This window comes from Emys orbicularis, chromosome 24 (assembly GCF_028017835.1).
Source record: "Emys orbicularis isolate rEmyOrb1 chromosome 24, rEmyOrb1.hap1, whole genome shotgun sequence".
Lineage (NCBI taxonomy): Eukaryota > Metazoa > Chordata > Testudines > Emydidae > Emys > Emys orbicularis.
The window spans coordinates 11330748-11355539 of NC_088706.1; the positions used below are offsets into that span (position 1 = coordinate 11330748).

Consider the following 24792-nt stretch of genomic DNA (forward strand, 5'->3'; position numbering starts at 1 on the left):
TCTGCTGTTGAGGAAGCAACATTAAGGTAAATTAGATCTGATCAGTAGGAATGTCAGATAGTCCAGGCCTCCGGGCCACCAGGTGTTTCAGATCATTGGATCCCAGTGGCCCAGGAATTCTGGGGGCTTTCTTGTACGTCTATCCCTGAACCTGGAACCAGATCCAGCTCTGTGTGTTGTAGGGACACACATGACGCAGGCATGTGCAGGAGGCAGGGAAAGCTGTGTAATCAGACAACTTCAGCCTGTCTCTCACACACTCAGGCGTCCTACGTGTTCACAGACGCACGCCAAGCACATGTATGAGTGTGGCTCATAGGATCACACCACTGAGGGATGGGAAAGACCTGTCAGTCTATCCCTGTACAGGGGACTGATCAGAAACTGTGCCCAGCCTTCGCCAAAAAGCTAGCTGGGTGTTTCTCTGCCCAGACACCCTGTTACAGCACATGAGGCCTAAACCCTCCCCAGGATCTAGGCATGTGAGAGCCAGCCGGGTCCCTGTTATACACAGCCACATGGGAGCCCAGCTTTCAGCCCATCCCTCAAGGAGCCTGGGGGCTCACATCGAACGTGGCCTGCCACAGAACAATGCGCAAGAAACAGGTGTAAGTGACGCCTCCTCCAGGGCTGATGCCTGGAGCCCGTTGTCCCCTGATCCCGGGGCATTCAGATGAGGCGGGCCCAGCTCTTCCCTCTGTTTCCCTGTCCCGCCCGCCCCCTGCAGCCAGTTCACCTCTCCCAGGGACACTCGCTCCTTTCTGATGATCACGGCTCATTCTCGGGACAGGTGGGATGCTGTGGTGTTAGTGCCACCCCCCTGCTGCCTTTGGAGATGACAATCTGGGGGTCCAGGTTTCCCAGGGAGTTGTGTGAGCCCAAGGGAGTGTGTGTGTGAGAGAGACACACACAACCTAAAGCAGGCAAAGTGGTGGGGACACCCAACCAGAAGAGCAGCGGCTCAGAGGGCTGGATGGGAGCTCAGAAGCACAAGGGAAGGGAGCAGCCAGCCATGAGGTTCACCTGGCTTTTCCTCTCTCCCCCCCCCCCCCCATGACCCACGCCTGCAGGGCCCTTGGCTGGGCTGCCTTCCCCATTCCTGCTGAGTGGCGTGCGGCTCTTGCTTAAGAGGGTGCAGCCGGCTCCCTGCAGCGCCTAGAGAGGAAGTGGAAGGAGGAGCGCTCGCCAGCTGGGATTGGCTCCGGAATAACTGGTCGCTCCCCAGCCGGGTGTAAACAGACTAAATCCCCTTTCTCTTTCTGCTCCAATCAGTCCTACGCGCTGATGGATCGCGGTAACCTGCAGAGGCTGGGAGCCTCATCACAATCCGACTGACGGCCGTGGGTCTGCCCTGGACTGTGGCTCTTTCGCCTAGGACCCGGCATTGTGTGCCACGGGGCAACCTTCCTGGCACAAGCTGTGATTCCAGGGGCGAGAGAAGATGTTTAAATACACCCCGCCGTGGCAGGTCCTCTGTTCCACCCTGGAGCCCAGGGCACAGGTAAGCGCAATGGTGAGACATTCTTAGGCTGTTTCTTCATGTGAATCTTCACCCCCAGCGCTAAGAGGAGGCTGTGTGACCTAGTGATTAGAGCAGGGGGGAGATGGAACTGTGAGCCAGGACTCCTGGGTCCTACAGCCTTTCCATCCCTGGGCTGGAGTGTGCCCTCGGGTTAGGCTGGGGATCCGGACTCCTGGGTTCTGTTCATGCCTTGAGTACAGTGTCTAGTTTAGTGATTAGAAAGGGGGCGGAAATGGAAGCCAGGATGCCTGTGTTTTCTATTCCCAGCTCTGGGAAGGAGTGCACCCTATGGGGTTCAGACTGGGAGCCAGGACTCCTGGGTTCTATTTCTGGGTTTGGTTGGGGGTGTGGTCCAGTGGTTAGAGCAGGTGGGTCTGGGAGCCAGGACTCCTGGGTTCTATTCTTGGTGAGTGTTCTCTAGCAGGTTAAGCAGGGGACTGGAAATCAGGATTTCAGTGCTGGCCCAGTGCTTGGCTACATTCCACATCAGCTGTTGTTACCTCCAAGTGACCCTGGCTGACACCAGACAGACTGGTTAGTTCACCGCTCCCCTGGAAGCTGCTGGCTTTCTAACAGCCCTGGCGCTCACAGGTGTAAGAGGAGAGCTGGTTGTCCGTGCAGGGAGCCCTGCTGGGATCAGGACTATGCAAACATCAACATCCCACTCACTTCAGAGGGAAGCGAGAGCCTAAATCACCTCTCTGGAGCACCGCAGCATAATGGGTGCGTCCTTCCTGGACTTACCTGCTGCAGGTGTGTTCTATCCAGACTCTGCTGGTACGCTCACCAGTGCGGCAGGGACCTTCCACCCGCATTCACCTGCTGTATTCAGCCACACGCCAGGTACCTTCTGTCTGCCCTTCCGTGAAACACTCAGCAGCTGGGAGGTGTCCTCTGCCTGCACTCACCTGCTGTGTTAAGTAGCTGCACTCTGCTTAAAGCTGTCTGAAATGTCCAGCAGCCGCTAGCAGCGTTCTGTGACACGCCCCAGGGCTCTGAGACCCAGAGCTAGAGCATCGGTGACACCTGCCAAGGGGTACAAGAAATCCCAGCGCCTGGTTTTGAACTAGACACACCCTCGTCCTGAGGGTGCGGTATCTTTCTTACCCACGTTAACAGACAGTGGACTTTGTTTCAAATCCATGGGGAACGAGACCCCGTGCTCCCTGCCCAGAACACATCTGCTTCTGCGTACTGGAGCCTTAGCCCCGGTCTACACTACGAGTTTAGGTCGAATTTAGCAGCGTTAGATCGATTTAACCCTGCACCCGTCCACACGACAAAGCCATTTTTGTCGACTTAAAGGGCTCCTAAAATCGATTTCTGTACTCCTCCCCGACGAGGGGATTAGCGCTGAAATCGACATCGCCGGGTCGAATTTGGGGTAGTGTGGACGCTATTCACGGTATTGGCCTCCAGGAGCTATCCCAGAGTGCTCCATTGTGACCGCTCTGGACAGCACTCTCAACTCAGATGCACTGGCCAGGTAGACAGGAAAAGCCCCAGTGAAAAACAAGAGCGACACTCACTAAAAAAACCCTGCCCGAGCTGGGTGAGGCCTGGGGGAGTGGGAGGGGAGAGTGTTTTTTCACTGGGCTCACAGCAGAGCTGGTCAATCAGAGGGCGTGAGCCTGCCTAGAACACCTGGGATTTTCAACTACAGCTTGACAAGCCCCGATCTAGGGTTTCGGCATTGTTTCTCCCAGGCAAAGGAGAGGCTGGATTCTGCTGTGAGCGGGGATCCCAGCCTGGGAGCGATGCCTAAGTCTGACGCCGGCAGCAGTGCCGGGCGCTCTGGGCGCGTTGTAGGAAGTGATGGGGGGGTTGGCTGGGAAGGGGGCATCGCGGTGTCGCTCTCTCGCGCCCAGTCGCTCTCATTTACACACACTGAGAAGAGCTTTGGCCCCGTCCCTCTGCTGAGACGCCACGTTGATGCTCAGCAGAGTCTCCCTGGCCCGGCTGGGGGAGAGGCCAGGGCCCGGCAGAAGGTGAGGTGTGCCCGGCACTGGTCTGAACTTGCTGTTTTCCCTTTCCTCTGCGATGCCCCCCTGGGGAGCAGGTTTTCCCCTCTCTTGTTCAGCTTCCAACTGGGGCAGGAAATCAAAACAGGGACGGGATTTTTGATCGGTGTTTGTGCAGCGCCTGGCACCTGGGCTCTGACTGGGGCTCTTAGGTGCCAGAGTAATACAAATACTAAGGAATAATAATCATCATCATAATTATAAAGCAACGGAAGAGGCCACGGTACCACCACGGATCAGCTGCTAAGAAACACCAACCCACCCGGACACCCCCTGGCCCTGGAGGCATTGGAACATGGGGCTTCTCTGGAGACCTCTCTGGCCAGGGAGAAGCGCAGTGCTGGGACCCTTGAAGGGGTCGAAGCAGTGTGCTGCTATCAGGAGGGGGCCCTGGACGGCACTATCAGGCAGCAGCGCTATGTATCAGGAGGCGCTCTTGTCTGGTGCCACTGTTGATTGGCAGGTGGCATAGGGTGCTGCCGTTTACTGGTCGCTCGCACTAGGTGGCACTTCCAGAAGGTGGCGCTGTGAGCGTCATGAGGCTTTCCCCCAACCCGTGAACTCAAAGGATGCCAGAGAACACCCCTCTCCTGCCCCTGCCCCTGCCCCTGCCGCTGGCGCTGGCTTGTTAGATGGAGGATGCACAGGGGTCCTCTGCAGAGAGACATTGATTGCATCCGCATGCCCGTGGGAAGGGGAGGCCTTTCCCCTTAGTCTGACTTCCCCTTTCCCCTTGTTGGTCTTGCCTCCAGGAGACATGAGTTGTTGCTGAGGTTTAGTATGATCTGCCCAGAAGCACCTCCCGCCAACTGGTCCTTGGCAGAGCAGGGTGATGGTGGCAGCGCCAGTCCCGGGGGAGGCTTCCGAGTTAATGCCACATCCTAGGGAGAGGCAAGAGAGGCCAGAGTTTGATTCCCAAGATCCCCAGGATGGCATGGGCTGGGAGCACCAAGGCAGCCAATGAGAGACTCCCGAGGGATAAGCCCTCTCCCAGGAGGCTTTGCAGCTGCTGAGCTGAGTGTTCGGGGGCTAGGGTACCGTGCGTTGGCGAGAGCTCCCATCTCAGCTATGCACGAGCAAACACTTGGGGTATCAGACATAATACACAGCTGGGACAGGAGAATCCTGGCCGGGGAGAGGCGCCCATAATGTAAACAGGACAGTGCGTGTGCCTGAACCCACCTCCTCCTGAAGTGTTTGCTGAGCAAGGCCATTTTGGTACCCTTCAAGGGCTCTTGGGCACAGTCCTGCCCTTTCCAGAAATTTGCTTCCTTCTCAGCAATAAGTCACAGGTAAAGAGCTCTGACTACCACGCTCAGGTATTGGGGCTTTGTTCTAGCATCTCCACTTGACAGTCACTAATCCAGTGTCTCCCACGCACCGGCTGATGTGGCAATGAGCTGTATGATCTCCCAGCCCTCGGGCAATTTATATGACATGGGTGACAGTTACAAGGGTGCAGGTAGCAAATTCCAGATCCAGCTTTGGATCCAAACAACCGTCGCCCTTCTCCGGTGCCGTGTGTCGGAGAAGCTCCAAGCACTTTACATAGAGAGGATGTAGCACTTGGTTGGACCGTGGCCACAGGGGCTGCTGGGTAATAGAGGATGTGGTGCTTGGCTGGGCAATGGCCCCAGAGGCTGCTGGGTATTAATGTGGTGCTTGGCTGGGCAGTGGCCCCAGGGGCTGCTGGGTAATGGAGAATGTGGCGCTTGGCTGGGCAGTGGCTCCAAGGGCTGCTGGGTAATGGAGAATGTGGTGCTTGGTTTGGGCAGTGGCCCCAGGGGCTGCTGGGTAATGGAGAATGTGGCGCTTGGCTGGGCAGTGGCCCCAGGGGCTGCTGGGTAATGGAGAATGTGGCGCTTGGCTGGGCAGTGGCTCCAGGGGCTGCTGGGTAATAGAGAATGTGGTGCTTGGTTTGGGCAATGCGCTGCACTGCACTGATGAACTCACACTCACAACTCTACTCGTGCGATGGGTCAGCGTCATCTTTATACAGATGGGGAAACTGAGGCCCAGAGAGGGGAGGCGACTAGCCCAAAGTCACAAGGCAAACCTGTGGCAGAGGTAGGGAAAGTATTTTAGTCACAAGATTTCCCTCAAATGTCAGGATGGTTTAGATCTAGGGCTTCACTAGGGTCCGGATCTAGGAGGGTCTAGTTTGCTGCATCAGAGAAGGTGATGGGTGGTAAGGGATGGCATCAAATGTATTAAACCGTGGAGCCCGTGTCTCTGCCAGGGCAGGGGGTAGTTTTCCCAGCAGATGTCTCAGTGCATTCCAGGCTGCAGGACAAAGGATCGAAAGCCACCTCTCGATGCAGCCAATGCGAGGCCTGCCGGAGAAGGGCCAGGCCTGTGGCCCTGGCTCCCTCCTGGTGAGTCCCTGCAGTAACTCAGCTGCCCGATAGTTCCAGGGTGCTGCAAAGTGCAGGTCATCACGATGAGGTGCACGTTGGGGGAGGGAGCAGGGCACTAGACTCAAGTTCAACAACCCTTTGCCTCCAACAGCAAGCCCAGGCAAATTCTCAGAATTCCTCCACTGACTTGGGGCCAGGAGCTTATCAGGGCAATGCAGCCCGTGGTCTCCTGGCAGCTCCGGCACCGTCACCCCACCCTGCCCCCAACCCAGACCTGCGTAGTTCAAAAACACACTCGCTCGCAAACACCAGCCCAGCCGGATGCCCCCTAAGAGGTCTCCATGGGGAACTGGAACGCCCGTGCTGGAGGGTCCATTTGACAGTACGTGCATTGTGCTCTGGGTGGGGTGGGAGGGCTGGATCAGGGGTGGGGCCTCAGTAGCCTTTGCAGCTCCTGTATAACTTTCTACTGCTACTAGTAATACAGCCTAGCTCTTCTACAGCGCGTGTAGCCAGGACTCTCAAACGCTTACACTGTACTGTATGCGTCGTCTGTACACCAGTCCAGTGTGTGTGAACATGCTCACGTGTGTGCAAATGGGTCTGTGTGTGTGTTTATGCATGTTTGTGTCTGTGTGTGTGTGTGTGTGTGTGTGCACCTGTGGGTGTGAGTGTCTGTGTACAGATGCCTGTGGGTGCTCTGTGTGTATGTTTTGGTCAGTGTTCACGCATGAAAGGAGCGAGAACCAAGCCAGTTGTGTTTGTGAAGAGCCTGTGGTGTTAAGTCTGGGGAGGGACCGGGGGCTGCTGGGTAATAGAGGATGTGGTGCTTGGTCTGGGGAAAGCTCCAGGGGCTTCTGGGTAATAAAGGATGCAGTGTTGTGTATGGGCAGTGGACCCAGGGGGTTCTGGGTAATAGAGGATGCAATGTTGAGTCTAGGCAAAGGCTGCAGGGGCTGCTGGGTACTAGCGTGTGCGGCGCTTGCTCTGGGCAATGGCCCCAGGGACTTCGGTGCCCTTTTTAATATTTGCGGGGCAGACCCTGAGCAGTCTATGAATGCTACAGAAATGCCAGCGCCCTGCGGGGTCGCTCCCTGCTCGTCCCTCTCACAGTAACGAGGTGACGGGGCTACTTCTGGCCTCTCTTTGCAGTCGTTCTACCGACCAGGAACCGGAGGGCAGGAGAAGGGGGCAGTAAGGAGCAGGGTCTGGGAAGGGTTGGGTTTTGCCCCACTGCCTCCTTAGTTTCTCTCCCAGGCTTGGGAAGCAGCAATTCAGGTCTTGCTTTTCTGGTCCATGTTGCTGGCAACAATACATTGCTGAGGAAATTATTACAGAGAGTGGGGGTTGCTGTGGGCTGAGTGTGTGGGGGCCGGCGCGGCCCAGAGCGATGGGGACCGGGTGCGCTGGGGCCGGCGCGGCCCAGAGCAATGGGGACTGGGTGTGTTGGGGCCGGCGTGGCCCGGAGCGATGGGGACCGGGCGCGCTGGGGCCGGCACAGCCCAGAGCGATGGGGACCGGGCGCGTTGGGACGGCCAATCCCAGCGCCCTGGCGAGGAATGTGCTGTAAGAGAAACTGGCCCTGTGACGGGATGCCCTTTAAATATGAGAAGCCACGATCTCTAATGCTCCTAAACGTTCCATGATCCACAGCTACACCCACATCTGCCCATCCTGTTGTGCCCCAGCACCCCTCTGGAGCTGCAAGGGGTGAGTCCCTGGGCATGCAGTGGTGGGGGCTGGGTCCAACTGCACTGGGCTTGACACCCTGTTTTCGCCCACCACCCATGGGTTGTGTGGCACTGTGTGACTCAGCCCTGGCCAGCAGATGAGAGTTTCCCCAGTCAGCAGGGTCACCGCCAGGCAGGGATTCCCTCCTCTTGGCTGTACCAAATTCTCCCACGGAGGGGGGTATGATTTGGTCTGTGGGCTCCTGTCCATGGTCTCTCATCCCCTCCCTCCTCCTTGCCTAGGCCGCCAGTGCGCCGCTCATTCTCCCCCCCAAACTCCAGGGCAGTGAACCCCACAACTAGCAGAGGCTTGCCCCATACCTTCCTATCCGGGCATTAGAAAAGGTTCAGAGAAGGGCAATTAAAATGATTAGGGGTTTGGAACGGGTCCCATATGAGGAGAGATTAAAGAGGCTAGGACTTTTCAGCTTGGAAAAGAGGAGATTAAGGGGGGATATGATAGAGGTCTATAAAATCATGAGTGGTGTGGAGAAAGTGAATAAGGAAAAGTTATTTAATTGTTCCCATAATACAAGAACTAGGGGCCACCAAATGAAATTAATGGGCAGCAGGTTTAAAACAAATAAAAGGAAGTTCTTCTTCACACAGCGCACAGTCAACCTGTGGAACTCCTTGCCTGAGGAGGTTGTGAAGGCTAGGACTATAACAGGATTTAAAAGAGAACTGGATAAATTCATGGAGGTTAAGTCCATTAATGGCTATTAGCCAGGATGGGTCAGGAATGGTGTCCCTAGCCTCTGTTTGTCAGAGGGTGGAGATGGATGGCAGGAGAGAGATCACTTGATCATTACTTGTTCAGTTCACTCCCTCTGGGGCACCTGGCATTGGTCACTGTCAGTAGACAGGATACTGGGCTGGATGGACCTTTGGTCTGACCCAGTCTGGCCGTTCTTATGTTCTTATCCCCGGCCACCTGCTTTAGTGCTCTCCATAGAGAACCCTCTTCCAGTCCTGTTTGGAGCCACGATGCTACCCAGTGACCACTACGGAAATCCCCAGGGTGGGGGGTGGCCTTCCTTGGGGAATCCCACCATCTCCTGAGCCACTCTTAGCATCACCAAACTCCCCTTCACGTTCACACACGCCCCATTCGCTGTCTGTCCCCTCTCCTCTCCTCTCCTCCTAGGAAGAGCCGAGAATAGAACCCAGGAGTCCTGGTGCCGCTGTCCCTTACTGTAAGCATAACCCATATCCCTCCCTCAGCCCCCTGCTCCCAATCCTCTACTTGATCAGCTCCCCTCACAATGTTCCTCCCTCTGTAATTGAGAAATCTGGCAGGACTAGCAAAGAGCCCTGTTGCTTCCAAAGACAATGGAGGTGGGCGTGGGCCTTCCTTGGAGGTAGGTACTGGATCACGAATATCCATCCAAGGGTTAGTGCTTCTTCTCCTGCTCCGTTCCCCACGCTCCCTGGGAGTGGGGCAGGGAGTTTAGGAACCTGACCATTCATTCAGGGGTCGTAGAGGGTGCAGGCCAGGAGTATGGTTGTGACATTGTCCCCTCTCAAAGCACAGAGTGCTGCATGTGTGGATCCCGTGCACGTGTAACATACGGGGTGGGGGATCCTGGGTGGGGGATCATACAGGGACATATTTCCTGCCTGCCCGCCCCACTGCACAAAAGCCAGAAGCAGGGAGCCAGAAGCAGCATCAAACTCTCATGATCTTTGTTGAGGATTCCCTTCGTAGACCTCGCACTTCAGAAAGGTAGTTAAGTCTCATTATCCCCATTTTACAGATGGGGAGACTGAGGCACTGAGCTGGGACGTGACTTCTGCGCGGCCAGCCAGCAGGTCTGTGGTAGAACTGGGCAGAACATATTTCCTGCCCATGTCTCCCCCCACTTGGCCACGCTGCCCCCGGACCAAGATTTCCAAAAGTGACTCGGGACTCCGGGTGCCCAACTTCAGACACCTTACAGGGGCCTGATCTGCTGAGTGCTGTCTGGTAATCAGGTACCTTTAACGTGTCTAACGCTGAGCACCCCAAAAATGGAGCCAACCCAAATCACTAGTCCCTAGGGTCCTTTCCCATCCGACACTGCATTGCAACAGTGGGGAATGTTTTCAAAGGCCCACTTTGGTGTCTAAGTCCTATTGACTTTCAGCTGGACTTTACCCCCTGAGGTGCAGATCCTCAAAGGGATTGAAGCACCTGACTTCCCACTGAGGCTCTGGGCTTTGGAAAATGGTCCCACTCCAGGGGCCTGCTCCAGCTGGCGGCTCACTCCGTGGCAGGGCCGTCAGAGGAACGTGGAGCGTACAATGACGTGTCCAGTGCTGACACCCACCCACATTCCACAACGGCAAAGCCACTCCCAGCAGGGACTTTTGACCCCCGGACAGGAGATAAGCTGCAGGCGGGTGATAAGTTTCCAATCTCCGTGTAGTCAGGAGCTATAAAGGAAGGATAATTACCCGCCGGTATGAAATGAGAGAGTCATATAAGAATTCAGCTGAGCATAAACTCTTGGGAACTGCAGCTCCATTGGATTTCGGTTCCCAGTGTGCACCGGGCCCAATCCATCCCTGGAGTCAAGCGCCTTACACCTGCTGTCCCAGTGACTCTCACTAAGCAGGTCAGTGTCCGTGCAGTGAAAAGCCTATGGGAGCCAGTCAGACCTGCTAGAAGCAGAGGTGGCTTCAGTGCCAGAGCATTGCACCTGCTTTCTCCAGGTGTGAATTTGACCCTTTCATCTGGGGGCAGTGGCTTCCCAGAAGCACTGCAGAAATGGCTTCTGAACGAGTCGGAAATAGCTCCAGGGTCTCTTCTGCTTGGAGCAGACGTTCTGCACCAGTCACGCAGTAGGAAGGGCTGCAGATACCATTGCCAGAGAGGGGGTGTTGTAGTTCGAGTAGGGGACTGGGAGTCAGGACTCCTGGGTTCTCATTCAGGGAAGGGAATGGGGGGTAGTGATTAGGAGCGAGACTCAGCTCTGGGAGGAGAGTGGGGTCTAGTGGTTAGAGCAAGAGATGCGGCATCCTGGGTTCCATTCTACACCCTAGTATCTTGCTCTAATCTGTCAGTCAATTTCCTCCACTATAAAATGGGGTGTCATAATATTGACCTAACCTCCAGCTGAGAGGTTGAGTTAACTGTATTTGTAAAGCACTCAGCTCCCGGGAGGAACAGCTGTGCAAAGTTCTCCAGTGGCTGGCAGAGCCATCCCTCACATAACTCAAACATGAGGCTTGTCGCTTCTTCGTGCCTGACGCATGCAATGGCTAGCCTTAGCAGGTGACACCATTTTACTGACCGCAGCAACGTCACAGCTGGGAGAGGTGCGACCGCATCACAGCAGCCCTTTCATCAAGCTGTACAAGGCATTACAAGATCCAGTGGTTGGAAGCTGAAGCCGCAGGCTAGAAATAAGTGGAAATATTTAAAAGTGAGGGTGAGGGGCATTAATCATTGAAACAACAGACCTACGGTGCTGCGGGATCCTCCAGCGCTTGAAGTCTTTACATCAAGTCTGGGTATCTTTCCAGGAGTTGCTGGGTGAGTTTCTCTGGCTTGGGTTATACAGCTGGTCACACTAGATGATCATAAGGGTTTCTGATGGCATCGAGAGACCTATAGTCAAGGTTGTGAAGAGATGTTGTGAAGGCCAAGGCTATAACAGGGTTCAAAAAGGAACTAGACAAGTTCACAGAGGATAGGTCCATCAATGGCTATTAGCCAGGACGGACAAGGATGGTGTCCCTAGCTTCTGTTTGCCAGAAGCTGGGAATGGGCGACAGGGGATGGATCACTTGGTGATTCCCTGTTCTGTTCATTCCCTCTGGGGCACCTGGCATTGGCCACTGTTGGAAGACAGGACACTGGGCTAGATGGACCTTTGGTCTGACCCAGGATGGCCGCTCTTATGTTCTTCTTATGTTCAAGGTGCAATATACACCTCTACCCCGATATAACGTGACACACTATATCACGAATTTGGATATAACGCGGTAAAGTAGCACTCCAGGGGGGCGGGGCTGCGCGCTCCGGTGGATCAAAGCAAGTTCAATATAACGCGGTTTCACCTATAACGCGGTAAGATTTTTTGGCTCCCGAGGACAGTGTTATATCGGGGTAGAGGTGTACTTACTTTGAGCCTGATGCAAGACCTCCTGAAGCTATTTCTGTTAACTTCAGTGGATCAGGCTCTTACTTGTTACATGTAATCATGTCTCCTTCTAGTGTCCCCAGCTACTATAACAGCTGGCTACTTACTACCCCTGGATGGAGGGTCCCCTTTAGCTCAAATGGAGAACTCTGTTTTTGGTGCTGAAAGGTTCGATTCCTGCTGACGTGTGTGGCAAGGATTATTACATAGATACCCTGGACTCCCAGCCCCGCCCCAATACATAAATGAATGCACTGCGTAGATATCTATGGAGCACCCCATCCCTGAGAATTCTGTGCTCCACTAATCGACCCAGGATGCAATATAGCTCCTGCAACAACAAAGGAGGTAACTGGTTTACAGTCATCGGAGGATTAGCATAGACTCTCCTGCTGCTGTCGCCACCTTCAGCAGGTTTCATAATGAACAATTGGCATGAGAAGGCATAAAAGCCAAGGTCAAGGGCTGGAATTTATTTCTGTTTTGCACGATACTTGGGTGAAAGTTCGCTGCATTTTATGAGCCATGGAACTGTGTTTATGATCCACACCCTTTCGATCATTTCAAATATATACCCTAGTTGCTGGCGCTTATCGTTCCCTGGCTCGAGAGGGGGAAATCTGCGAGAGCTACAAAATGTGAACGCTAAATGACATTCTTTTTCCATCCACAGGTTCATTCCCCTTTGCTATCTGAGCTTGGTTGTCTTTCCCTGCCTAGGTTTTCTCTAAATATGATCCCCTCCCCTTCATTGCTGAACATCCTGTGTCCATAACGCACCCATGGACATAATCATTGGGTGCTAAGCACCACAGCCACAGAGAACTTTATAGCCATAGAACTCAGATCCTCCTGCTCCAGACACATAGGTCTGTAGCACTGAGCTAAAGGAGAATCCCTTGTGCCAGCAATATAGGGCCTATGACACATAGTTAAGCAGTCCTGATTCTCTCCAGTAGAAGGCAGAGATGCTACATACACACCAGCCACTTCCTCAATATGTTTTAATCATATGATGCTCCAAAAGGTGTACAGTACACAGGTGTGGTGCCACCCACAGCTTCCACAGCATTATGTGGGTTATAGCAGCTGTCACCAGGTGGCGCTTTTCCAAGTTCTGAGTGTGTGAGCAAGTTCTGATTCTTAAGAAGATATGCAGTGTTGTTGTTAGTTTTGGCTTATGCAAGAGTTTCGTGTAGGGGCAGCTTCAGGAGAGAAGGGGCTGTGAGAGCAGCACGAGAATTTGCTGCCTGCCATGGACTCTGATTTTAGGCAATTCTTGATGCAGAGTTGCTCCCGGGGAAGCAGACATTAGTGTTGGGCTGAGATTCCTGGAGGATTGCCCTGCATGCTCTTTGACCACCTCTGTTCGGGAACTGGTGTATATGTGAAAATAAAACAGGTTACACTTAGAATATATCCATATTCTGCATCGCTGATTTTTCCTCCACTAGGAAGCTGACCTGCAGGGCTCTGGACATCAGCTACTGATCAGCAGAGGAGTAACTCTGGGGTCAGAATGGAACACTGGTGTCAGGAGAATGAGCAGCATTCTCATACTCATTTGTGACTTCTGCTCCTTGTGTTTCTCTCTAACATGTGACTTCCCTCCCGCTTTAGGGACAGCAAAACGTCTTTCATGCAGAAGGCCTTCAGGTGTATGAGGAACCCGCGATTAACCCCACTGGTGAACTGCAGCTCAGAGTCCAGGAAGACGCTTCTGAAGAGTTGACTGAGGAATCGCCCCAGGAAATGGACAGAGTCACCAGAAACCTGATCTTCCATATCCCTCACACGACTCCTGAATACAGCACTCACCAAGGCAGCTCGTCTGCAGAACCGAGAGCTGAGAGCAGCGATGACGTGTTTGCTCCCTACAGCCAGGACAACCGGAAGGCTGAAAATGGCCACGACTGGAGACCCAGCTATCTGCCAGAAGACAGATCTGAATTAGCAACAAACTCTCTGGATGCTGGAAGGGATCTCTGGACTCCACCTCCAGACAGAGAGTCCAAGCTAGAGCTCGTGAAGTCGGGGATGTTGTATGATGTCAGAGCTTATAAAGAGGAGAGGAAGCCATCCAAGCTGTACTCAGATGATGAAGAAGAGCTGAATTACGCGCTCACCTGTTTGGACATCTCTCCCGAGAAAGCAAAAGAGCTTGAAGAGGAGAGGAAAGAGGTCATCCAAAGCCAGGTGGTGAGGAGAAGCTCCACCATGGCTGAGAAGCAGAACTCCATAGAGGAGCTGGATTCTCTAAGCACAGGCTCAGCGGGTAGGTATGAGGCTAAGCAGGGAGGAGGCTATGCCACCAGCTTTGCCCTTTGCTTTGATAGCCCTTCCCCGGCTCAAGTGAGGACGACCGTCAACCCTGAAAACATAGACAGGGAGCAGATCAACTTTGCCGCTGCCCGGCAACAGTTCCTCACGCTGGAAAAGACTAACCCAAGCTTGCTCTTCAGCCCAAGGCAGCAAGTTATGTCTCCAAAGCCAGAATCAACTCAGAACACCTATGAGGGAGAGTGGCACAGCGCTGAGGCTGTGGTAAAGCTGTTTATGGACTATGACGATGCCAATGCACCCAGTCAGAGAGAGATCAACGGGTATGATGTGGTGTACAAGACACCCATGGCTGAGGAGCTGTATGCTCCCAAAAAGGCTGGTATAGAAAGGGAAGATCCCAACGGGAGAATGGCCAGCTTGACCAAAACCTCTTCCAGAGATGACCTGGACTCCGGCTTGGGTGAAATGTCCAATGAGTCCAGCGCGGGTTACGTTAGCGATGGAAGCATGTCCAATGAGGTCTTCGACACTCAGCTGGATTTCAAAGCCAGCAACCAGGATCCTGCCAAAGAGCTGAAGGCCAGGAATGAGACGCCCATTGAACGGGAAATCCGCTTGGCAATGGAGAGGGAGGAAAGCCTACGGAAAGAGAGAGGGATCCGGAGACTGACCAGGAGCAGTGAGCTGGTGGAAATCCAGACCAAGCCCCTCCTCTCCACGTCTTTCTCTTTACCTTCCTCCAGGAAAGTGAAAGACAAAGGCCGTGTTTCCTTCTACGTCCAGAGGGAGATCGAGCAGGAAACCAAGCGGGAAGAAGATCTGAAGAAGGAAGGGAGGCTACTGGGGATGTATGATAAGGGGACGCAGCAGGAACTGGGTGAGCGCAAGAAAGTGTTCGAGCAGGAGGATGCCTTCCCGGCCCCACACAAAACAACGTTTGCAAAGAAATCAGAGGACCTAACGGGGACCCTGAACGGCAAATTTGCACTAGAGCAAGCCATGGATGGCAGCTTCGGCCCCACGGAGAGCACCACAGATGGAAAGAGAGTCCCTAACCACAATGTGAATCTAATAAGCTTCCAGGCTTATCAGCCATATTCCACGCTAAACACCAGTAAGAGAAGCATGGCGGATGAGCTGCTGTCATGCAATCAGCCCTCCGGCAGCTGCAGCAAGTTGGTGGATGAGGATTCCTTCGGGGCAAGGTGCCCCAGCAGTACAGAGAGGGCAGATTCCACACCAAGTCCGGAGGAGAGGGTCAGGGTGCACAAGGAATACTTTGCCACACCGTTCTGGAAACCCAAGCTCTCCTTTGTGAGCGACCAGGGGACACAGGGCCTGCTCGGAAAGGAAAAGATGCTGGAGCCAGCGGGCGCCCAGGAGGACCAGTACACCCTGAAGAAGTGCAAGCCCCAGACGTCTTGGCTGATCGAGGAGGAGATCCGGAATGCTCTGCAGAGGGAACAGGAGCTGCAGGAGCAGCGGAGGCACAGGCTGCTGACGGACAGCTTCTCTCCAGCCACCGATGACGGCTCTGCCTGGGAGAAGGGCTTCCGGTCTCAGCTTTCATCTCAGAGTTCAGGTGAGGAGAGAGAGACAGAACTATGGGGCTTCGCTCCCTTGGGCCAGCGTGAGTCCTATGCATCACCAATGTCCTTATGCCCCGGGATTCTTGGTGACAGCAGGGCCCCTTTTATCTGCCCTGGCTGCATAAGGGGGCCTTAGAGTGAGTGGAAACAGCCCCAGGATGATTTTTGCCCCCCCGAACACATTCCGGCGCCCACCCCCCCCGGCTGGCCCAGTTCCCAGTGTAGCAGGTGTATTGGAGTCATGACCAAGAGCTATTCTGTGCTTCCAAAGGCCCCTAGGAGACCATGGGAACCATTGGGCAGGTCCCTGCACAGCCCCAGAATTGGGGGAGCACAACCAACCTACCTCACCTTCCCCCCCCCCCATCCTTGTCCTAAGCCCAGGAATGGAGTAACTGAGAACCAGGCCTTTAGGCTTTAGATGGTGCACAGAGTTGGTGCTGGCCCCCTGAGCAGAGAGGAGTTTTTCCCTCAATGGATATCCAAGGAGCCTGCAACCTAAGAGAAGGGCTCACAAGGGGTTAAGCGCTGGGCCCAAACTGGGACCCCAGATCCTTGTTCCCCTACCCCACCCCACCGCTTCCCACGTTTGAATTCAAATCCAGCTCCATTGTTCATGGCTCAAGCCCCATCTCCAGCGAACAAGCATCTCCCCAAGGAGCGCCTCCTGGTCTGACTCAGGCAGATGCCACGCCAGATCACCTTCCCCTGTTCGCACATTCCTCTCCTGTGTCAGCCTCCCACACCCCTGGGAATCCAGTCACGTCTTGCAAGCTGCCCAGCTGCAAGCAAACAAACAGAGTAAAGGTTAAAAATGCCACGTCCCCTCCACACCTCTGGGGCAAACATCCCTGAGAACAGGAGTGGGTGGGGGTGGGGATGGGGGGGCAAAGAAACTCCTCCCTGCAAGGACTTGCTCAGCTCTCCAGTAGGATGCCCGTATCCTGTTAGCAAACAATGCCTGCTGGAGGATTCCATTACTGGAGCACAGAGCGGCTCGATCCAGAGCCCACTGACGTCCCTGGGAGTCTTTCCGTCGATTTCAGTGGGCTTTGGATCCAGCCCAGATTGCCTGGGCGGAGGCCGGGTTGGGGTGGAGAAAGCATAGAGGGCGGTCTTAATAGAATTAGGAACTGCAGACCCAAGACTCCTCTGGATTCTGGGGGTGCTCTGGACTCAGGCCAAAGGAAAACTCCTGAGACTTTGCTCCTGTTTTTTATATCCCATGAGCCCAGTGACCTCTGAAAACGCATCCCCGGTATCTGCTCCCTTTGCATGTGTATCTTTCTCTTTAAGCCGCCTCGGGCATCGCTGACAGCTACTGGGTGACTGAATCACCCGTCTCTGTTCCTGCCTCGCACCAGTCAGGGACGCCGGGGTCAGCCTCTCCACCTAACGTGCCCAGTCCCTATCAGGGCTACACGGGCAGACACGCCTCTGAAACAGCCCATGACGGTCCCACGGGGCCCCCGCGGGATGAGAAGAAGAAGATGAAGCTGAAAGAAGACAGGAAGGTGAGCGCTCCTGCCTGGCAGCCTCGGGGCCGGCCTGGGTCACAGTCCCGTTCTAGCCGCGGGCTGGGTGTGGGAAGCATGGCCGTGCACTTGCTCAGGTATAAAAGGCAATGACATTTTGTCGACGTTGCGCGTGGTGCTGGCTGTGAGAGGAAAGGCTGAGCCTCCCCTGCTGCCTTATTTCACCTGCCACTTGGAAAAGCGGTAGGTTAAGGCACCAGGCCAGGGCTTAGGTGACCTGGGGTCTATTCCGGGCTCTGCTGCAGATTCCCTGGGTGTGATTCAGCTCAGCTCCCTGCCTGTGAAACCTGCCTACTTCCTGGGCCTGCGGGTGCCCAGATCCTGCAGGGAGGGAGGCTGGCTAGACGGTGCAGCGGCTGCGCTGCCTGAGGGTCTGTCTGTGCCACAATCAGAGGGGTGAGTGCACATGGAGACCTGCCCACGCTAGCTTTGATTTCGCTAGCAATAGCAGTGACGCTGTGGCAGCCTGGGCTAGCCGCTTGAATACGTCCCCAAGGGGCTGGCTGGGCTTGTACCAATGCTGCCACGTCACTACTATTGTTCTTGGAGCTAGGTAGAATCATAGACTATCCGGGTTGGAAGGGACCTCAGGAAGGGATCCAGTCCAACCCCTTGCTCAAAGCAGGACCAACCCCAACTAAATCAGAGCTAGCTTGGCTACGTCCACGCATGCCGCCGTCACGCCTCTGATGGCAGCGTCGACACACCCTTAGCCACCGCAGCGGTGTGGGTTCCCCGCCGCACCCAGTGAGTTCTGCAGCTGGAGCTATGCCTGTGCCCTATTCCTCCCCACCCACTTTGGGAGGGCTGGCGGTGGGTGGGGTCTGTGCTCCACCGCTCCACAAGCAGGTGCAGACTCCTTGAACCTTCCCCTCCACACACACTTGATGCAGGCCCAGCACAGTCTGTCTCTGTAGGGCAGGGGTGGCCAACCTGTGGCTCCGGAGCCATATACGGCTCTTCAGAAGTTAATATGCAGCTCCTTGTACAGGCACCGACTCCGGGGCTGGAGCTACAGGCGCCAACTTTCCAATGTGCCGGGGGGTGCTCACTGCTCAACCCCTGGCTCTGCCCCAGGCCCTGCCCCCACTCCACCCCTTCCCGCCCCCTCCCCCACCCCCCAGAGCCTCCTGCACGCCATGAAACAGCTGATTGGGAGGGAGGGGGAGGCGCTGATCAGCGGGGCTGCCGGTGGGTGGGAGGCGCTGGGAGCGGGGCAGGGGAGCTGATGGGGGGCTGCTGACATATTACTGTGGCTCTTTGGCAATGTACATTGGTAAATTCTGGCTCCTTCTCAGGCTCAGGTTGGCCACCCCTGCTGTAGGGGGTTTGCCCCTCGTGCCTGTATTCTCTTTATCACCCTCCCTGTTTCTCTGCCAGGTTCCTTTCGTCTGACCCTTTTTTTCCCCCTCTTGCAGTATGCAAGCATTGAAGCAAGCGATGACGTCAACGCAGAGGTAAATACATCAGACACTTAAGCCTTGCCTCGGACTTCCCCTGTCTTCTCAGACCCGCCTCCCTCCCCCCAAATACCCACATGGTCCAGACCACGTCTGCATTTCTCTGGCACTCATTTCCTTCTAGCCAGGAAGATTCCAATCACTGAGCAGAGCTCCGAATGTCAAGTCCCCCTCCAACAGGCACTTCAGGAAAGAGAACTGTGAGGGCATCTCTATGTGGAATGCCAAGGGCAGGGAAAGGGTTAACAGCCTATCCTTGCGCAGTGTAGCTACTTTGTCTGGCGTTGCATGGAGGAAGTTATTCCATTGTGAGAGGAGTAGAATAGAAGTTTTTTTCTAACCAGTCTCTCACTCCAAGGTCAGACTGTGCTAGGAGCCAGCCCCAGCTGGGGTTAAGGGAAACTCCAATGGGTTAACACTAGTAGTGAGTTCATTAGAAATAGGCCGTATCCAAACACCCTCCAGCATTGGGGAACATCAGCTGGGAATCCAGCCCCTGGAGGCTGAGAGACTTCTTGGCCGAGTCCAGGTCTCTGATCGACTTTGGGAAGTCCTGATCTGAGTCTAAATCCAACTCTAGGTTTGGTTTTGTGAGCTCAGGCTGTGGGGAGCCTTCATTTCTTGTTCCTCTTGGGCACACATCGCAAACGCACCAGGTTAAATTCCTAAAGTTTCAAGTCAGCTGATGGAAAAGGAACGTTACTGAAATACCCGAAACAGACAGGGCCTTGAGTCTCTGCTACTCTGCACCTTGTGCTGTTGTTGACATCTGTGCCAAAGGGATGTAAAGGGCTACTCAGCCAGAATGGTAGTGGATTACACCCATCTGCCACTGGTGTCAGAGATGGCACAAGGTGCTGGACAGCAGTGAACCAGGCCTGTAGTGTTCAGTGCCTGTCCACGCAGTGGCTTAGGCCTGGCGTACGCTGGAATATTGCAGAGAGCTGGTCTCTGCTGGGGATGGAAAATTCTTCTCCAAACTTCATGGATTACTAAAGAGCATCTTCAAACAGCTGAATTGGGCTGACTAAACACAGCACTTAGGCAACAAAGATGTTTCCAAGCACGAGAGAGAGGAGTGGGCTGACAGAGACACCTCCAAGAGTGAACACTCCTGGAAAAGAAGAGGAAGGACAGTCTGGTGGTTAGTAGCCTGTAACTTGGGAGTCATGGAGTTTAAAGCCAGAGTGGACCACTAGATCATCTTGTCTAAACTCCTGTATATCACAGGCCAACACCAACACCAGCCAGCACTCGCTCACTAACCCAACAATCGGAATGAGGCCGAAGTATTAGAGCTTACAGGAGACTAGACTGTTATGTGCCACAGGCAGAGAAGGAGGAGCTGAGGTGCATAAGTGCCCAAGGCCCTCACAATGGCAGGGAAATAATTAAGTGAGACTCAGATTCAATTTCCTTATCTGCCACAGACTTCCTGCATGACCTTGGGCAAGTCATTTAGTCTCTTTGCCTTAGTTCCACATCTGTAAAATAGGGATAATAGCACTGCCCTGCCTCATAGGGGGTGTTGGGATGATAAATACATTAAAAAGAGTGAAAAGCTTCGACACTACAGTAATGGGAGCCATGTAAGTATAATAGATAGATCCTGCTTTCTCGTTCTGCACAGAGGGCAGGATTTAGCTGGACAGGTGTCTCAGCAGCCAGGCCCTACTCAGTGCTTGTTTAAGACACTTTACCTGTGGATGTAGAAATGTGTAACTAGCCAGTCAGTCTGGCAGATGTGCCTGGTTCAAAAGCAAAACTCCCACCAATTTCAATGGGAGCAGGACTGGCTACCTTATCACCGCCTTCCTCTGTAAGGGCCTGTAGCGGGGTGCCTACTCTGCTCCTAAAATAGAAGGGGTTAAAAGCAGCCCTGGAGAGGGCTGTGCCTGGGGTTGGCTGATTTGGGAAGCAGCCGCAGCTGAGCCATGCCCCAGTCAGGCCACAGCTGGCCTGTATAAAAAGGCTGTGAGCCAGGACCCCAAGCAGTCTCTCTCTGCATTCAGAGAGAGAAGGGTCTGGCTGCAGGGAGCTAGAGACAGGGTACCTGAGTGGAGCAGGGCTGGGGAAAGGCAGAGGAGCTAGGGAGCTCCAGCTGGAAAAGCCCCAGACTGCGGCCTAGCATTGGGCTAATAGGTACTAGGGGTTGCAGAGGGCAACCCAGGGGTAGGCCAAAGCAGCAGGTCCAAACCCAACCTTGCCAGTGATGAGTAGGCTGATACTGCAGTCTGCCCCAGGGTGTGGGGCTAGACAATGACTGGCAGTAGCCTTATACTGAGGCGAGGTGGAAATAGTGGGTGGGGGTTCCCCAGGGAGGGGAGACCCTAAGACTGAGGGGTTACTGCTGGGGGGGCAGCATCCCAGGTACAAGGGCACTGGGGTCCAGGGAGGGACACGGGGGGGCCAGAGGACAGGCAGATCACCAGCCTGCAGAGGGTGCTCTGGAGCTGGAGCGAGCTAATTCCTGGGAGTCACCATCAGGAGGCGCTGCAGGGGTGAGTCCACTCCTCTACAGGGCCTGATGTTGGGATTTTTTAAAAGCGGCCTCCAACTTGAGTCACCACGAGTCAAATTTTCCCTGAGCTGTGGGTGGTCAACTCTTCTGAAATCAAGACAGAAATGTGTCAAATTAGGCACTCTGAACTTAAGACAATTCAGATCAGTGCGTGCTGCTGAAAATGTTAGGTCTAAGATTTGGGGGGAGGGTGGGGACGGTGGGAGGAAGGGAAGGTTAAGGAACAAACACAGTCTTATAAAAATAAAAAGCCAGTGCATAGGAATCAGTCTATAATTTTGTGTTTAATTTTAGATTTTAGAAAGCACCAGAGTGACACGCCACAAGAATGCCATGGCCAAACGCTGGGAATCAGGACAGTTCTTCAACAAAGATAATGCCTGAGGAAGCTCTCACAGCCAAGGAAAGAGCAGTGACCCCACCAGACTTCGCTTTGTATTTACATTTACTCCGCTTTGGATTCAATCTATGCTAAGTACAAATCATCCCATTGTTTCTCCACATGATGATTGTAAGACTCACGGACTTTTGAAAATTGCATACGTTTAAATCTCAAAAGGCGACTGTTTAAAAATTTTAGCTTGTGCTTGTATCCCAGCCCGCCAAAGGAATATTTTTAAGGTGGAGAAATGGATCACTTTAGTTTAATCTTCTCTGCAAGTAGATACAGGCTAGATGAAATGAAACGCGGACTGTAATTTAACTCCGAGCTGTGTCCCTGTGGCTGGCAAAAGGAGTTATTTCTGAAGCTGTCTTAGGTGCTTAGCTACCACGCCATTAGAACTTCCCTTGATAGACAGATGTCTTTGGATCTTCACAAGCATCGAAATGGGAAACAGAGGAGAAGTTGATATGATCTGCGGAGATGAGTGCTATATAAAATATATATATTAATGCTGTTGTTTATTTTGCTAATAATTTATTAAAGAGTCATACCTCCCCTCATTCTTCCCAGCCTGTCTTGTCAGTAGAGATGTTCAGGTGAAGTTGTATTGGGGATGTGTGTGTGTGTGTGTGTGTGTTTAGGGAGAATGGGGGGAAGGGAGGGAAAAGTAGGGGAAAGCCCTTGAACTGCAGTGACAAGTTTTCCTGGAGGAAAGGGTAAGTAGGAATTCCCAGGAGGCCTCTTTATGTCTGGCCCAAGGCATTCAAAAAGCGGAGGTGCTGCCCCACTCACAGGAGTGGGAAAATATAAGCAAACCTCAGGATACTAACTAGGTCTATCAAGCAATTAAAAAATGAATCGTGCAATTAATCACGCTGTGCAACAATAATAGAATACTATTTAAATATTTTTGGATGTTTTCTACATTTTCAAATGTATTGATTTCAGTTACAACACAGAATACAAAGTGTAAAGTGCTCACTTGATATTTATTTTTTTATTACAAATATTTGCACTGTAAAAAAACAGAAGAAATAGTATTTTTCAATTCACCTCCTACAAGTACTATAGTGCAACCTCTTTATCATGAAAGTTGAACTCACAAATGTAGAATCATGTACAAAAAAATCACTGCATTCAAAAATAAAACAATGTAAAATTTTAGAGCCTGCAAGTCCACCCATACTTCTTCGGCCAATCACTCAGGCAAACAAGTTTGGTTGCAATTTGCAGGAGATAATGCTGCCGGCTTCTTGTTTACAATGTCACCTGAAAGTGAGAACAGGCGTTCGCATGGCACTGTTGTAGCTGGCATCGCAAGATATTTATGTGCCAGATACGCTAAAGATTCATATGTCCCTGCATACTTCAACCACCATTCCAGAGGACATGCATCCATGCTGATGACGGGTTCTGCTCGATAACAATCCAAAGCAGAGCGGACTGATGCATGTTCATTTTCATCATCTGAGTCAGATGCTACCAGCAGAAGGTTGATTTTCATTTTTGGTGGTTTGGGTTCTGTAGTTTCTGAATCAGAGTGTTACTCTTTTAAGACTTCTAAAAGCATGCTCTACACCTCATCCCTCTCAGATTTTGGATGGCACTTGAGATTCTTAAACCTTGGGTCGACTGCTGTAGCTATCTTTAGAAATCTCACATTGGTACCTTCTTTGCATTTTGTGAAATCTGTTGTGAAAGTGTTTTAAAACGAACATGTGCTGGGTCATCATCCGAGACTGCTATAACATGAAATGCAAGTAAAACAGAACAGGAGACATACAATTCTCCCCCAAGGTGTTCAGTCACAAATTTAATTAATGCATTTTTTTTAATGAGCATCATCAGCATGGAAGCATATTCTCTGGAATGGTTGCCGAAGCATAAAGGGGGCATATGAATATTTAGCATATCTGGCATGTAAATACCTTGCAACACCAGCTACAAAAGTGCCATGTGAATGCCTGTTCTCACTTTCAGGTGACATTGTAAATAAGAAGCAGACAACAGTATCTCCTGTAAATGTAAAAACAAACTTGTTTGTCTTAGTGACTGACTGAAAAAGTAGTGGGACTGAGTGGACTTGCAGGCTCTAAACTTTTACATTGTTTTGTTGGAGTGCAGTTATGTAACAAAAAAAATACATTTGTAAGTTACACTTTCACTATAAAGAGATTGCACTACACTACTTGTATGAGGTGAATTGAAAAATCATGTTTATCATTTTTACAGTGCAAATATTGTACTCAAAAATAATATTGTACGCTTTGTATTCTATGTAGTAATAGAATCAATATATTTGAAAATGCAGAAAAAATCCAAAAATATTTAATAAATTTCAGTTGGTATTCTATTGTTTAACAGTGCGATTAATCATGATTAATCCTTTTAATTGTGATTAATTTTTTTGCACTAATCGCGTGAGTTAACTGCGATTAACTGACAACCCTAATACTAACATAACCACTGGCATGTCCATCTTCCAGAAGAACGATCCCAGGCCTGGTCTACACTACCCGCCTGAATCGGCGGGTAGAAATTGATCTCTTGGGGATCGACTTATCGCGTCTTGTCAGGACGCGAAAATTGATCCCCGAATCGACGCGCTTACTCCACCAGCGGAGGTGGGAGTAAGCGCCGTCGACTGGGAGCCGCGGCAGTCGATTTTGCCGCCGTCCTCACAACAGGGTAAGTCGGATCTGATACGTCGAATTCAGCTACGCTATTCGCGTAGCTGAATTTGCGTATCTTAAATCGACCCCCCCCCCCGTAGTGTAGATGTAGTCCCAGTGTGGTGGCCCAGACCGTGTTATTCCACTAGAGGGCTCCAGAGCAGAAGCAAAAGCAGGATTTTCAGGAAGGTGGATACATTTCTTGAAGCAGCCACAGTAGGGAATTGAAGGGCAATAGTCAAAAGTACCCTTACTTAGGGTGAAATTCACCTCAGTGGAGATGGCCCAGTGACAGACTCAATCTCTCACTTTGCGCTGGTGTAAATTACTACACACGACCCAGAGTAATGGAGAATGGGGCCTGTGGCACGTCCACCAAATTGTCTCACCAGGGAAGGGAGAGGGTGGAACAGGCAGGAGAATTCAAGAGAACTCCTATTGAAGCACTGGCTTGTCACCACTAGAGATCTACATCCAAATTCTGACTAGAGGTAACATTTTCAAAAGCACCTGTGTGATTTAGGAGCCTAAATCCCATTGGTTTTCAATGAGATTTAGGCTCCTAGGGCCCAGATCCTCAAAGGTATTTG

The 24792-nt window shown here is 52.6% G+C and overlaps 1 protein-coding gene across 1 annotated transcript; it reads left to right on the forward strand.

Moving 5' to 3' along the window:
- The first annotated feature begins 5858 nt into the window (after window positions 1–5858).
- Window positions 5859–22090, forward strand: MISP (mitotic spindle positioning). The gene is made up of 6 exons (XM_065422348.1): window positions 5859–5918; window positions 6052–6282; window positions 13378–15622; window positions 16926–17143; window positions 18583–18621; window positions 21440–22090. The coding sequence occupies exons 1-6, from the start codon at window positions 5859–5861 to the stop codon at window positions 21527–21529; spliced, it is 2883 nt and encodes a 960-aa protein (XP_065278420.1). The 3' UTR covers window positions 21530–22090.
- The last annotated feature ends 2702 nt before the right edge of the window (window positions 22091–24792 follow it).

Bases quoted from the DNA above. Each gene is read 5' to 3' on its own strand.
- MISP (XM_065422348.1), top strand. From the start codon at position 5,859: ATGCAGCCAATGCGAGGCCTGCCGGAGAAGGGCCAGGCCTGTGGCCCT. The intron at 6,283-13,377 runs GTACGTGCATTG...CTCCCGCTTTAG, and splicing joins GCTGGAGGGTCCATTTGACA to GGACAGCAAAACGTCTTTCA. The intron at 15,623-16,925 runs GTGAGGAGAGAG...TTTCTCTTTAAG, and splicing joins GCTTTCATCTCAGAGTTCAG to CCGCCTCGGGCATCGCTGAC.